The 17,137-nt window shown below is 34.7% G+C and overlaps 1 protein-coding gene across 1 annotated transcript; it reads left to right on the top strand.

The window, feature by feature from the left end:
• Window positions 1-6,383: 6,383 nt before the first annotated feature.
• LOC128557452 (E3 ubiquitin-protein ligase TRIM36-like) lies at window positions 6,384-9,384 on the top strand. Its single transcript, XM_053544831.1, has one exon. The coding sequence runs from the start codon at window positions 6,454-6,456 to the stop codon at window positions 7,960-7,962; it is 1,509 nt and encodes a 502-aa protein (XP_053400806.1). The 5' UTR covers window positions 6,384-6,453; the 3' UTR covers window positions 7,963-9,384.
• Window positions 9,385-17,137: the final 7,753 nt, after the last annotated feature.

The following is a 17,137-nucleotide window of genomic DNA, read 5'->3' as shown; positions in this document are numbered from 1 at the left end:
ATAGACAATTTTTCGTCCAGCCTGTATTTTTAATGCATGAATGTGTATTCAAATAGCTTTTCAGAAATATTCACCATGACAAGGGAATTTATCTAGTACGATACCCCGACCCTATCTCAAAGGTCAAGGCCAGTCCATATAGTTCCTTCTCTTTGCCATGATTAAATACAGCACATTGTTTTTTTCATTAATTTTTCAACTAATTTAGAACTAAATTATGTTAAAATCAAATGATTTATATGATAGTTATTTAAAAAGCTGCCAATAGATATATATGCCCAGAATGCAAACCCAGGCATGTGTTATACTTATTTTAGTTAATGCTATATTTAACTAAAATTAGTATTACTTATGCCTGAACAGACTCAATCAAACCGAGTCTGCTATTATTCTTCTTTGGTTGCATTCCATGCTACCAGGGGATCTTTTCACATATTTTGCATTTTCAATTGTTTTCATTCAATTCGGTAAACAAATGCCGATTAATCATACTTTCAATGACATTTCATCAATTTTGATCCACTCTTTCTGCACAAAAGTCAACGCTCAAATAAGGTTGGAACCATCTGCCCATTATAAATATAATGACCAGCGTGAATATGTATTTTTGTTTACTATGCTGTCTAGTATGGGGCATAATCCTTATAGTCTTCAACTAAATACATTATTTTATACTGTCCCTTCTTATAATTTGATATGCTTTAAAAATAAATTGTGCGACTTCTTCTCTCTATAATCTAGTGTGTCTGTTTGGTCGGACCATTCATCGCTTGTCAGACTTTACATTATCCGCGTTCGCACAATCATTTAAAATTTAATCGTAATTGAAAGTATGCAAACAATTCCATATGGAAATTAAAATGAGAGATATGTCTATAGTACGCTGATTATTCTTTTGTAAATTCAATCACAAACGTTACGCAGATCAACTTGAACAGTAGCTACATTATTTCTATTATAGTTTGTGAGGACACTAGTGCGGTTTATTTCTCTTAAGGATAATTTAGCTATTTTCCTATTCACCGAAGTTATTACAAGCAAATTGAATTTTATTAGGTTGAAAAAAAGGTTTACAATCCTTATATAGCGAAATCCTATTGACTGTCGTATACATTTACACACTCAGGTCGTAATCAATACCATGTATACATACAGTTTATGAAATGCTTGAATTGATACGATGAATGTATGTTTGTATAGAGATAACGACATGGCAAAACGGTTTGAAACTTGAGTTAACTGATATTGGTCCGAGAGCTCACGGACTTTTATTGCAACAACTGAGGCCAAAAGAAGTTTATACTTTTTTGGAAACAGTATTTCACATCCTCCATGAAAACCCGTTTCTTAAGTGTCAAAGCCGTGCCTATCTATATTTTGTTCACTTATGTTTGTGATAGGGGAGGTAAAACTCACTTGTAAAAATATTAGGGGGTAGGGTAAAGTTTACGTCTACAAGTTGCTTCACTGTTTAATTACAGTAACTATCTTATTGTCAGTAAATGTATAATTGTCAAACAATGACAGCAATAAGAAATTCATCAAAAAGGACTGAAGGGCAAACTGGATATTCAAGGTCAAAGGTCAGATTTATGTTAAAATCACAAAAATTGGCACATTTGAAATTTATTTTTATTCTTAAAAAATAGTTTGTTATCATAAGTCACTCATCTTTATTTATGTAACGTGTATTTATCAGCCAAAATCAGAAATGCAAATTTTATTGCAAAATGTCAAGGTCAACCCTGATAATTGAAGGTCAAAGTTCATTTTCATGCAAAAATGTGAACATTATTATCTTAACTTTTTTTAATCTGTTTAATATGTCTTCACATTATTAGTCACTGAAGTTAATTCGTTTTAATGTTTGTATGTCAGGCAAAGCCACCAGTACAGATGTAACCCCGAAACTGCCAAGAGTTAAGTTATTATCATAGGCCAAAGGTCAAATTTGTGTGAAAAATTGCACGAATAGCTTCCTGTTTGAAATATAACAGATATGTTTTCATCATTATAAGTAATTGCTCGTGATTTATTTTAATGTATATATGTCTCACAATGTCAATAAAGAAGATATCGTCTAAAGTCAGACAAGTTCAAATGTAATATTAAGGGTCAAAGGTCATTTTCAAGTAAGAGAATGAAAACATAGCTCTTTTACTTTTCTCTTTGTTGACAATATCCTGTCGATCTAGTCAATGATATCTGTTCGTTTTAATGTATAAATGTTAGGCGATCTCTGGTATGCACATATAATTTCCAAACATTCAAGTTCAACCATAATATGAAAGGTCAAAGGTCAAAAAGTGAGTAAAATGTTGCAAAAATATCACCTATTTGTAATAATTTTTATTGTTTAAATGTATTTGTTTTGTCATTTCAGTAACTGATCGTTGTTCATTTTACTGTATATATGTTAGACGATGACATGGAAGAGAAAATAAGTCAAGGTCAAACCTGGTATTAAAGGTCAGGTGTCATTTTTGTGTAAAAGATCAAAATGTAGCATACTTACTCATTACTTTGTTCAAAAATAGCTTTTTGTTATAATTCACTATTAGAAATTTATTTTAATGTATACATGTCAAGCAAGGTCAGCTATGTAGGTTTTGTCCTAATAAGTCGAAGCCAGTCCTTTTTATCAAAGGTCAAAGGTCAAATTTGTGTGAAAATTCAGAAAAACAGCACTTTTGCAAGGATTTTTCTTTATTGTTTTAGGGTATTTTTGTCAACACTAGTACATGATCTTTATTCATTTTAAAGTATATATAACAGGTGATAACAATCTTCCTTAATTAAAAAAAAATTAGTCATTGTCACACCTGACATTAAAGGAGAGCGTCTTCAAGAAACTTGCCATTATGAAAAATGGCTTGAACAAGTTGGGGAGCAAATGAAAACATCCTACGGCAAGTCTACACAGGCACCGAACGGCCCATAGCAAAGTAAGCATCCACCTCATGGGTAACTGCTTCAATAACCAGTAAAGATAAACTGGACAACGTTCAAAATTCAGGCCTGAGGATAAGTCTTTGAGCAATGTAAACAACTCCAATAAAAGAAATGAAAAAGACATCCAACCTTGAGCCATTAGAGACAAGACGAGAGTACAAAGCCCTTGGGCAGGCAGAGAAGGCAAAGAGACTACCATCACACCCACTCTATTCAAAACTCGAGAGCAGAACAAAGAACAGATTGAAACGACAGAGTCTCAACCATATCGTCAAAGGACTGCAGAAAGGAAAAACAGAAGCACTGGACATAGAGGCAGAGCCGCTTGTGCCCGGTGAATGGGTTCCTAGACAATGTGCTCCAAAGATCAGATTGGAGATGCCATGAGTAGAAGAAAAGGGAAAACAACATCAGGTTCATCAACAATCTTTTACGCTAGAAATGATCAATGACCCTATCCAGCATACTCTTGGATCCAAGCATATACCGATAGATCAGTGGAAAAAGCAGTTCAGAATGCTGGGAGTGGTGCTTACATCAAATTCTCTCACACTCTGTCATCCAGTCGGCAAGAGATTCTCCAACTTTAGAGCCGAGACGCAAGCCCCCATTTCGGCCACACCCCAGCTGTATGAGCGAGGAGAAAAGGGACAAAATATTGTTTTCCTAACAGACTCCAAGTGAGCTCTTCAGGCTCTCTCAGCAGGTCCATCAGACATCTTAACGAGGAAGCTGCTGGAAATGTGGGCATAGCCGAAAATGAAGCTGCGGACGAACTTTGCAAAGGAAGCTTCGTACAGAGAATCTCAGAATCGATTTGCGTCAGACTAGAAGAACATAAGTGATGGAGGCTACCTGCCCAATAATAACGGTCTACACAAGCTAATCAGAGAAAGCCAAACAACTATCCTCCGTAAGGGCACTGGACACTGTGGCCTGAGAAAACATATGAAGAAGCGGGGTTTTGCAAAGACACCAAAACGCCAGTGCGTATCAGAGGAACAAATACCATTCCACATCCTGCAGAGCGGTTTCTATCTGGAAGAAGTACGCCAGAAAGTTTGGCCAATAGACATCCCATATGAGACCAAGCTGTGGGGAAATGCCAGCAACCTGCAGAACCGGTGCAGTTCACTGCCGCATCTAGTGTCAAAGCCATGCCTATCTATATTTTGTTCTGGAAATTTGATGTAGGCACCACTCCCAGCATTCTGAACTGATTTTTTCACTGATCCATCTGTATATGCTTGGATCCAAGAGTGTGCTGGATAGCGGTCATTGATCATTTCTAGCGTAAGAGATTGTTGGTGAGCCTGGTGTTGTTTTCCCTTTTCTTCTACTCCTGGCACCACCAATTTGATCTTTGGAGCAGATTGTCTAGGAACCCATTCATCGGGCACAAGCGGCTCTGCCTCTGCATCTAGTGCTGCTGCTTTTCCTTTCTGCAGTCCTTGGACAATATGGTTGAGACTATGTCGTTTCAGTCTGTTCTTGGTTCTTCTCTCGAGTTTTGAGTGGAGTGGGTGTGATGGTAGTCTCTCTGCCTTCTCTGCCTGCATAAGGGCTTTGTACTCTCGTCTGATCTCTAATGGCTCAAGGTTGGCTGTCTTTTCCATTTCTTTTATTGGAGTTGTTTATCCTCAGGCCTAAATTTTGCACCTTGTCCAGTTTATCTTTACTGGTTTTGGAAGCAGTTACCCATGAGGTGGATGCGTGCTATGCTATGGGCCGTACGATGCCTGTGTAGACTTACCGTAGGATTTTTTCATTTGCTGGACCAACTTGTTCAAGCCTTTTTTCATAATGGCGAGTTTCTTGAAGAACCTCTCCCTTGACCTTTAATGTCAGGTTTGACCTTGACTAATTTTTCATAATCAAGGAAGATTGTTATCACCTGTTATATATACTTTAAAATGAATAATGATCAGTTACTAGTGTTGACAAAAATACCCTAAAACAATAAAGAAAAATCATTACAAACATGCTGTTTTTGCGAATTTTCACACAAATTTGACCTTTAACCTTTGATAAAAGAGTTGGCTTTGACTTATTAGGGAAAACCTACATAGCTGTCCTTGCTTGAAATGTATACATTAAAATAAATTGCTAAAAGTGAATTATAACAAGAAGCTATTTTTAAACAAAGAAATGAGTAAGTATGCTACATTTTGATCTTTTACATAAAAATGACCCCTGACCTTTAATACCAGGTTTGACCTTGACATACTTTCTCTTCCATGACATCGTCTGACATATATACAGTAAAATGAACAACGATCAGTTACTGAAATGACAAAACAAATACTTTTAAACAATAAAAATTATTACAAATAGGTGATATTTTTGCAACATTTTACTCACTTTTTGACCTTTGACCTTTCATATTATGGTTAAACTTGAATGTTTGGAAATTATTTGTGCATACCAGACATCGCCTAACATTTACATATTAAAATGAACTGATATCATGGACTAATATCGACAAGATATTGTTAACAAAGAGAAAAGTTAAAGAGCTTTTTTTTCATTCTTTTACTTGAAAATGACCTTTGACCCTTAATATTGCATTTGAACTTGTCTGATTTTAGACGATATCTTTATTACTGGCATTGTGAGACATATATACATTAAAATAAATCACGAGCAGTTACTTATAATGATGAAAACATATCTGTTATATTTCAAACAGGAAGCTATTCATGCCATTTTTCACACAAATGTGACCTTTGACCCTTGATATAAGCTTTATTCTTGGCATTTTGGGGGTTACATCTGCACTGGTGGCTTTGCCTAACATACAAACATTAAAACGAATTAACTTCATTGACTAATAATGTGAAAACATATTAAACTGATTAGAAAAAGTTAAGGCAATAATTTTCACATTTTTGCATGAAAATGAACTTTGACCTTCAATTATCAGGGTTGACCTTGACTTTTTGCAATAAAATTTGCATTTCTGATTTTGGCTGATATATACACGTTACATAAATAAAGATGAGTGACTTATGAAAACAAACTATTTTTTAAGAATAAAAATAAATTTCAAATGTGCCCAATTTTGTGATTTTAACATAAATCTGACCTTTGACCTTGAATATCCAGTTTGCCCTTCAGTCCTTTTTGATGAATTTCTTATTGCTGTCATTGTTGGACATATATACATTTACTGACAATCAGATAATTACTGTAATTAATCAGTGAAAAAACTTGTAGACGTAAACTTTACCCTACCCCCTAATATTCTTACAAGTGAGTTTTACCTCCCCTATCACAAACATAAGTGAACAAAATATAGATAGGCACGGCTTTGACACTTAAGAAATGGGTTTTCATGGAGGAAATGAAATATTGTTTCCAAAAATGTATAAACTTCTTTTGGCCTCAATTGTTGCAATAAAAGTCCGTGAGCTCTCGGACTATATTGAATCTTGGCTAGTCATAGAAAACAAAATATCGGATATTAACACGACTTTGAACGATTCTCAGCCTACAACTATAATGTCCGACATGATGAATACTGATGTTGAAACAGATAGTGTTTTGAAATCGCAAGGAATTGTGTCTTCTGATAATGCTGATGCTGAACACACTACGGAAGTAGAAGTCTTAGATCATACCGCAATTGTGAAAGGAGTCATATCGGAAAATTATGTACCCGGCAATAAAGCACACATGTGTGATCCGTGTGTTATTGACGAATCGGAGAATAGAGCATGTGCATTTTGCATAGTATGTGTTGAATATTTATGCGAAAGTTGTTACAGGGAACATAAGAAATACAAGGCAACGAGAGGTCATAAAGTATTAAAGGATACTATTCCAGCTGATCCTAGAATATTCAAATATATTAGAAAGATCATGATGTGTTCAGTCCACGAAGAAACGGAAGTGACACACAGATGTGAAGATCACAACATATATGTTTGTGTACTTTGTACAGCTGGTATTCACAGAAAATGCGAAACAGTTGTTGAATTGTCGGAGTCATATACCCATTCAGAAAAAAGAGCTTCAGATGTTCAAATGAAAATCAACGAACTTAAAGAAAAGAATCATAGAATATCTGTTACTCAAAATTCGAATATTCTTGACTTAACGACGGAAAAGAAAGATATAATAGAGACTGTTTCCAGCTTTACATCAGATTTGTTAGAGATGAAAAACAAGCTAGTAAATGAGGCTGACATGATGACTGAAGAACACCTAAAATCACTGAAAGATGATGCAGCAAAATGCACAAGTTTCGAAGATGAATATAACTTATTTCGTGAAGTAGTTGAAACGGTCGAACAGTATGGAACGAAGACAGAGACCAACATGCTGTTGACAGTTATACAAGAAAAACTTGAACTCACGGAGCAAGAAATTGAAAAACAACAAAACAGAGAAGAAATACATTTATTCTATATAAGAAACAAACACATGTCTGCTTTACAAAACCTCGGGACGTTTGAACTTAAATGTAAGAAGTCAACAAATGATGGAGGAAATGTTTGTGAAAAAATAACAGAATCAGACGTAGCAAAAGATAATACTCAGTCTGCCAAAGAGATACCTACGCTTGCAGTGGAACAATTTAAAATAACTGATGACGAATCGAAAAAAGATGAAGTGTTTTCTATAAAAGTAGGAAATGAATTCTATGACTGCTCTATTTCAGGTTGTGTTGTTCTAGATGATGGTACAATTGTTATTATCGATGGAGAAAACCGATCAATTAAAGTATTTGACACATCCTACAAGTTCATATATGGAGAAGTGAATCCGGAACCACCATCGGATATATGTGTAACTGAGGAGTATAAATTAGCAGTAGTCTACAAAGTGCTAAAACGGATAAGATTTTTTGAGTGGAAAGAAAACAAGTTATTGACCATTCGTGAAATTCCGACAAAGTATGACAACCGCCAGATTACTGCCAGATGCACATCTAAACGATTAGCACTAGTTTGTATAACAAACTACACACTGAGAGGTTTCATACAAATTCGAGAATTTAGCGGATAGGTGATTCAAGATATTAGTTTAGACAGTATCTTGGATGGTTCAGATCGAGGGGAATTTGGAATTTGCTACATGCAAGACGGACTCGTTGTTGTTAGTAGAAGTATTGGAGTTCAGTGTCTAATACCAAGAAGATCAGAAGGCTGCATTACGAAGTGGCAGTTTAATCTGGATGATAACACCGAGGTCACGCGATATATTTCCGCTGACAAAGACGGAAATATATACATTTGTTCGCCAGCTGGAAACAGCATATATCGAATATCCAGGGACTGCCCCAACCAAACGTTTCGAAAATACGGAACCCACTATGTGTTGCAATCGGTTACGAAAGAAAAAGATTGATAGTGGGTTGTTTTATGTCAAATGTTGCACATGTGATCTCCGCATCTCACTAACTGAACTATAGACTAAAAGATTATGTATATACCGGTAGAAAGATTTCCTGACAAATTTTAAGGTCATATTAAGATATCCAATTTAACCCCACAGGAACAAATGTTTCTTTTTTCCAATGTCACTGTCAATTTATTTTTTTAATTTTTAAATCATTGTTGTGTTAACATCGTTGTGTTTGGTATGTTTCACAAACAAACACATCTATAGAGTTTAATATAAAATTTATAAACCTCCCAATGAACATTTTATTGTTATTTCTCGTCTTCAGCAGGCATCTGCCTTCAGCGACCAGGTGGTGTCACTACTATGGCTGGCTGATTGACGACAGATTTCGGTAAAATAAGCAGGCTCGCATTTAAAAACAAAACATTGTGATTGTTTTGTATCATAACAAGTTACAAGACATCTATAAACATTTATTTTGTCCGTGTTAATCTTAAAATAAACTTTCATAAAATGTATTGCTTACTGTCTTGTTTAGCTGGTTTTCTAAAGTAAGTTGTCTCGATCATGAATAGGCAACAACTTGAATTTTGCTGGATGAAAATAATTTATATTTTCCTGACACATATATGTAACTTTAAGCTCGCATGATGAAAAAATAAAACTCAAATATATTGTAGACACTGGATGGTTAGTGTTAGAGTCGGCTTTGGCCGAGAGTTTTCTTTATGTTCCAGTTTTCTTAATATTTGTGAATGCTTAGCTTTGGACTTTGTACATTTGCTTAGCATTATTAGTTGAGTAAATAGACGCAATATCATAATTCTGATATGCATTTTGTAATAAACTGCCCTTTTTATACTTAAAAAATGGATTTTTGGCGGGGGAGGGGGTCAGTTTTCTGGTGTTTCGTAAAACTGCTTAACATCATCAGGTTATTACGTTAATCAAGAACTCGTAGCTCTCACATGCATTTTGTCGGAATTATGGTTCTGTTGGACTTCGAAAATTGGAATTTCTTGGTTGAAATGTATTTGTTCAGGTCCAGTTTTCTTGAATACTATAAGATATAGCTTTGAGACTTTGTACATTTGTATATTATCAGATGCCAGTAAACTAAAATGATAACTTTTACTGTATTTTGTCAAAATTATCGCCCTTGTAGACTTTGAAGTTTGGTATGTCGTGATTAAATACTAGTACCATTTGTATGTCTGCTTGTCTCGCATATTATAACTTTGAAATATTGTACACATTTTATCATTAGAAAGTGAGTGAGGAGGTCAAGAACAATGACCCTTTTCTTGCATATTGCCTTATGAGTGTGTCATGTGAGTGCGTTTTCGACATCAAACAGACGCAGGCGGCTGTTTATAATATTATGATAAAAATATAACATAAGCAGCTAGTGCTTTAGGTCAGGTCCCAAAACAATACTTTTCACTATTTATATTTATTGAACTAGCCATTCTTATTTTCCTAATCGTATTTTCATTTAATTATTAACACTTTGATACAATAGATATCATAGCAGATCGGCCTCAAATCTTAGCAGATTTGGTAGATGCATATCCGACAATAGCCGACCCAAATTATCGCTGTCTACCTGATTAAAAAGCCCTTTGATCTGATGTTTCAATATCAAAGTCTATTTTCGTGAAATTAGAAATATTAATACTTTACTCTTTGGGATAAAGATTGGAAAAGGACAATCATTTGTTATTTAAACAGAAATATAGATTGAACGTTATGTCCCAACATTTATCATTTCCCTTATAAATTTGAATAAAGTATCTGAAGACATAGAAAATTGATCAAATACATTCAAGTGAGAAGTGTTGTATAATACCTTAATGTCTTATTTCTTACTTCCTAAATGACAGCGCTACCAGGCGTTCCGACGTACAATACTGTCATCTATGAGTTAGGATTGTCTCGAAAGATTTGAAACTGAAACCACTAACTTAGAAAAAGAAGCGCATGAGAGATTTTAATAAAATTTAAATATATCATACTTTCTATAATCTGATTTTTTCCTACTTCTATGTCATGAATTGCTGTCATTTAAAAAAAATCACATGCTAGCGGACACAAAGCAGTTCGGAGTGGTATGAAGTGGGCGGTTTGCTGTTCTAGAAATCAAAGAGCTGTAAACACATCTTGCAAATTCCTTTAGTCTCATTTTCCTCTTCGTTATTTGTATTTCCTTTCTCAAAATGTTTTCAACAAGTTAATCGGTATATCATTTTGACTTGTAGCCACTTGTCTAATACTGCAAACATGATTATGTATTATCTTTACAATGTCCTTTAATCTTTTTTTTAGCTCAGTAGGGAGAGCGTTGGTCTACAGATCGCGGGGGCGCGAGTTCGATCCCCGGGCGGAGCGTATGTTCTCCGTGACGACTTTATATTGTGTCTGATCATTCGTCCTTTACCTCTGATAACTCATGTGGTGAAGTTGGCAGTTACTAGTGGAGAACAGGTTTGTACTGGTACAGAATCCAGGAACACTGGTTAGGTTAACTGCCCGCCGTTACATGTATGAAATACTGTTAATAACGGCGTTAAACCAAAACAAACAAAACAAACAAATTCATCGTTTCGTTACCCTAAAAGAAAAAAATAAAGATAGATTTCCAGGGAGCACAGAGCACAGCAGACACGGCTTGAGCCATACATCGCAAAGTAGGTCAGTAACAAATAGAAACTGTCGTTGAAAAGTTAACAACAAGTACAACAAAAAATGTATGAGATAGAGAAATAGATGGAGGTGTTGGCGCAAGTCGAAAAAAGCAAAGATGAATACTCAACAGGGAAAGCCAAAAGTCGCAGTCTCCGAAAACCGTAAACCACAGCAGTGCAAATATTGTGGAGCAACAGACCAACATACACTCACACACACTTCAGACAGTATATAGTGGTACCTTACCTCACTCAGAGTAAAATCAGCGGTGGATATAAAAATAGGGGGCATGGGTTGGAGGAAGGTAGAGTCATCGCAAAACAAGAAAATATGCATAACATAAAATAAGAAATGAACAAAAACAAGTTGAAAAAAAAGGGGCATCGCCTTGGAACAGTCGGTAACATATGTAAAGGAAACGGGGTTTAAAGCGTTTTAGACATGCCAACCTGGCACTTGCTCTATTTCCAACATGTAAGAGTGTAAACAAATTAACTCCGCGCAGAGACAGGTTCTAACATCAGTGACAAAATACTAGATCGTATAAAATGAAACATATAATATAAGGTCTGTCTGAGGTATACATAATACATCAACAACTTGTCTGAAGTCAGAGCACCAAGAGTCAAACTTTTAAGGGCACGACTAAGCTAACTGCAACATACCCTACGTCCGTTTTTGTAGGATGTAGGAGAAAATATGAAACTGTTGGAGTAGGTCGCGCAACAATCCTCCATGCAAAAGTGGTAGACATTTTATGCGAGCAAGGCACTCGTTTTCTGTCTTCGACGCTTTTTATTTGAAGTAACAAGTATATTACAAACAAAAATGTTACATAATCGAGCCATTTTCCTCGTGTGTACGATACCAAAAAGTCACATGGGTTACCCTCATCACTGGAATCATATTTGGAAAGTAAATTAATCCTCTATGATTTCTTATCATAACTTAGGTAAAGATGTTTATTTCAGGGAAAAACTTATGATGATTTTGATATAATCTAAAGTTAAATTACTTTTTCTGCATCACATTTCTATTGCCAAGCTAACGTGTTAGAATAGTTAGAGAAAAGAAGTCATTTCTTCATATTTTAGACTACATGAGTGATCTTTTAAAAACATCTTTATGTGGCCTCTGTGTTTCACAACAATAAATGAAATGACCATTGTTTTTACATTTTCAAATAAACTTACATGGCTATGACAACATGTAAAGACAGAACATTTCAGAGCCGACAACACTCGATTGGCTACAAATAGTGTTTATTCATCACAATGTCATATGAAAAACATGCACTTTACCGGACTTTACCCATGGGAAGTAAACGTTATGACGCGACGTTTGCTGTTCCTACAGCGGCCGTGAGTTGACGAATGTTTTGTTTCAGAGATCTGTATCGTTAAGTTTATGCTACATTTGATCGATTTCAACGTAAATAAAAACAAATGCGGATGCGTATCATGTTTTACTAAATATTTTCCTGTGCAATCATATTTACTATTATCGGATCAACCCATAACAATGATTTAGGGAATCAGATGGACACATTATATAACAAATATCTTATATCGCAAATCCAATGTAAGTAGCGGCTTGGTCTAGTGGCTAACACGTATGATTTGTAAGCTTACGGTGCTGGTTCGAATACAGGACGAGCTACCTTTTTATTTTTCCAGCTTGTTTTTACATAGAGAAGGAATACAGGTAAAACTATTTGGGAGAGCTGCTGCTGGCATACAAGAGAGGCACAGAAGCGGTTTCGGAAGACTGACATTGCAGTAGAACAGTTATGGAATAATGCATCGTACTAGAGTTAAGAAAACAAACACCACTTATCGGATAATACACCGGCTTTACCAGTTTTCTGATTTTACCAAGTACTGTTAAAATAAAACTATCGTGATCCATTAATACATTGACTTACGACAAGCCGTATATACCAGTAAAATACTACCAAATTGTAACAACTCAACAGTATGATATCTTTGTGGCAACCAGGAATAAACCGCTAATTATAATTAGAACTATTGCTAGTTTGTTTTTATAAGAAGAAAATCTCTGTATTCTGAATTACGCCATACCTTACAGTATACAGTTAAAACAAATAGAACTTAAATAAAAATTAGACACTTTTATTTGTATTGATCATATATAATGAATTAAGTTCGTGTCCAGTTATAGAGAGTTTGAGATTTCAACCTTCGCCTTCCCCTTCAGTGTCTCTTGCGAAGTTAACGTATGAAGCTGAAGTTAGATTAAATTTCTTTGAGACTTCAAACTTTGGAATGAACCTTACTTCATTTAATCCGTCCTTTCAATTTATCCGTAATTAAGATCGTTTTTATTTTTTCGTGCATTATAAAAATGATAATCATATCAACATATTTCATTGTTGATGGTGTTCTTGAAAGATGATGCAGTTAATATTTTTCAAACAAAAACATAAAACACCAACTATTACAAATGCGTTTGTCGAAATACTTTGAAATTAAGTTAAATATATGCGATAAAGCAAACACAAAAGGATGACCATAAAATATAAAGGACAGATTCATCCGTCATGCTGTGGACTAGTATTTCATAGTTTTTCTTAAAGTTTTTTTCACTTTGAATTCCTTAAAAGACGCGTTTTACTTGTAGACACTCAAACAATGTACCTGATGAAAATTTAACCTAGTAAAAGATATGTTGATAACACGAGTCAATATACACAAGTTACATTTAACAAGCGAATTGAAACAGATGTAAGATACTCTCGTGATATCATACGTTTCGGCATCATGACACTCTGTATAATGCTAAACTCTCTAGACAGCACAATGTTATCTTGTGAAACAGTCAAGAAATGTTAGGTGGAGACGGAAATTGTCGCACAAAATAACATATGGGCATATACATGTATTTGTTTGAATATACTATTTTATAAGTAAAGCATGTGCAGATCCAGGCATTTCGTTGTTTCGTTGAGGGGTCACCCATTTCAGCGGGGGGGAGAGTGGGGGGGGGGGGGTGGCGGTGGGGTCACACCAAGTTTCAAGACCGATTTTCTTTGTAAAATGTAAGAATCAAAGGGGGGATTGACCCACAATGCCCCTCTGCCAGGCTCTGGGTCCGTGCATGAAAAGAATGGAGTTATCCCATACGGCTAACAGGAAACTTCTCGCATCAGGATATCATAGATCTGAAATTGTCTGATAGTTCAGAAGAATTTTCCGTCTTACTAGTACCATTTTATGTTTATAATTAAAACGCAACTGTCGTGTAATGTGTCAGACAGAAACGTATTGTTTTTATCTGGAAGTGAAAATAAAATGTTCTACCAAATGATAATCGCGCGTAATTATTTATTTTTCATGTAAAATGACTGTCCTGCCATGTACCTCCATCCAGATTTCAGTCTTTGATGCCGAGTATGAGGACAGGGTAGATGAAAAAAGACTGAAGTTTTGACTTTCGTAATATCCCATCTTCGGACGTTCAAAACTTCACTTCTTACGACAAAAAGGCCCATCAAGTATAATCGATACCGCCTGGGGACACAAATATGCCGTAGAAGTTAAAGTCTGAACAAAATCTCGATGCTTCTCAACATCAGTTGATAACAAATACTTCCAGGTTCAATTCAATGTATTTGTTTAAAATTATTAGCCATACAAAACTTCATCATTCTAATACTTATTGATAGTGTTTCGCATCAAATTTAGTCTAATTATACATATGGATAATCGAATAACTTAACAAGCAGAAATGCTGAAACAAAGCTTTTTATTTCACATAGTAATAAAGAGGTCTTAGGCTTACTTGATATTACATGGAAAACTTTAGTAGCAATGTCTGATATAAATAACATACACGCATATCGGTGACATGTTACCCCAAATATATATGAGAGACGTTGAAAGGGCAGGCTAAGGTTGAAATCTCAAATTCTCTATTAATGGGACGCAGACTTTGAAATAAACAAGTGGGTGGGGTTTGATCAAATTTATCTGCAAAAAATACAAGGTTTCGGTACATGATATTGATACTGTTTCAATTGTTATTAATACTCAAAGGATGGTCAAAAATAAAGATGAAAAAAAACAACTGAAACAAAAAACTTATTGTTGAATTAATACGGCTCATTGTGAACATTAAAAAATTAATATTATTTTGTGTGAAAATAATAGCACTTTACCTTGTCTAAGCATTTATCAATATCCTACAAATACTAATTTAAAGGAAAAGATGAAATAAGTTCATTATTTTTATTTTCATTTAGCATACCATAAGCTAAATCACAGTATTTAGTTATTAGATTGTTTACAAAGTAGTGCATATGAAATTATAGGGTAGTCAATGAAGAACACATTCCAAAACTAAAACAGTTTATTCTCGTTAATACATTAAATGATTATGGTTACAGAAGTCGAGTTGCTTGCAATATGGGCGTAGAAATGATTCCATTATTATTTTTTCAACTTAGTATTCACAAAATACAATGCACTTATACATCGAAACACATTCAACGTACTTTTGAAACTGTATTTTCTTAAAAATCTTTAAAATATATTTGAGAGGTCGAATCAATGTGGATACGTGCAAAATAACTTTCAGATTTCATTCACAAAACTTAGTACTACACAGCAGTAATGTCAATGATCAACACTCGACAGAAATACAATTATCTTCACTTTTATGCCAATTAAAATGTGTCCTCGAATGCTCCACCATACTGTTCATTACTCTGTTTCCACGTGTTGAACGAGACTGCTGTCATTCACGTTAAAAATCGGGGTCAGACAAGTTGTAGATTTAATACTATCTAAACATTATTAACTGATAATGCAGTTCAAGGAAAACTTTATCTCATAATGTAATAAACAAGTAGAATGTTGCATAAACAACTATACGTACTCTGATCTGAGTAGCAGTAATTTTATATCCTTTCGAATGTACTAGCGTAGTGAAACGTATGGAAAAATCGATCTCTGAAGAACCAATGGCTATACACATAGCACATCTGCAACGTAATTAAACTGTAGGAAAAATGTCTTCCCTGAAAACCATGCCCTATTTGCATAGAACGGCCACCGTTTTTCATATTCTCTACAACGAGTGTGCTCACTTTGACATGTAGTTATATTAATTACATTACGAGCTTGAAAGAAATAACTCCAAAAACATTTGCTTAATTTCTTTTTTTATCATGATATTACGATATGGAGTTATTAAGTCGGTTACATGTACCTAAAATTACGTAATAAAATCAATTTATCATAAAAAATCAATTAATTACAAAAATGGCACTTATTTCAAAGGAGAATCGTTTGACATTCCAGTATAACTTAAATAGATTTTTCAATTTCCTGCATAAGTCGAAATCTGATAATATTAGATTCAGAGAACAAAATTTTGATAAGTCAAACTATATCCGTGAAATCCGATAATTATTGATTTAAAATAATTACGGATCAAAACTCTGTGATTTTTTTTCCCAAATACCATCTGTTACGGTTCTTTACACTGTGGCTTACGTTTTTGTCCTAATAATTTAGCTTTACTAAAAAATGCCACAGTAGTGGAAAAGTGCGTTATCTGCATTTTCATACGTTATGGTCTCTGTTAGTAGAATCAATAATAATAATATCTGTCATGTGTTTACGAATCGGATAGAAATATCCGTCCTGAGGGCACCTGCGCATTGAGCGGTAATGAGGCTTGCCATTCGATTTGTAAACACATGACTGATATTTTTCTTGCATATCGTATACATGTTAGCTTTTAATTCTGGCAGACTTTTTTCATGCTTACCGTATTTTACAAAAAGTAGAAATAGTTTCCTTTTAGCACTCTTTCTCATAGTGGAGAATGAACACAAAGCGCGGGAAATTAACGTCCGTAAGCAGAAGTGACGTCATGATGGTTTGCGTTACGCATAATAACAAAGTTCCACTTTAGTTTTGTCGTTTGTAGCGTAACGTTATGTTTTTATGGTAAACTAACGTATTTTGAATCGAGAATATACTATAAGGAACGGAGAGAAACTATCAAGGTACCTGTTTTTTTTCGTATTTTACATAAACAATACTGGTTGGGAACCATTTTCCGGACACATTTTCATATTTTGGCTCAATTATTCCCTAAAAAAATATTTGACATAAATGAAGAC

This window comes from Mercenaria mercenaria, chromosome 5 (genome assembly GCF_021730395.1).
Source record: "Mercenaria mercenaria strain notata chromosome 5, MADL_Memer_1, whole genome shotgun sequence".
NCBI lineage: Eukaryota > Metazoa > Mollusca > Bivalvia > Venerida > Veneridae > Mercenaria > Mercenaria mercenaria.
The sequence above is the reverse complement of the archived record's forward strand: the minus strand, read 5'-3'. Positions and strand labels throughout refer to the sequence as shown.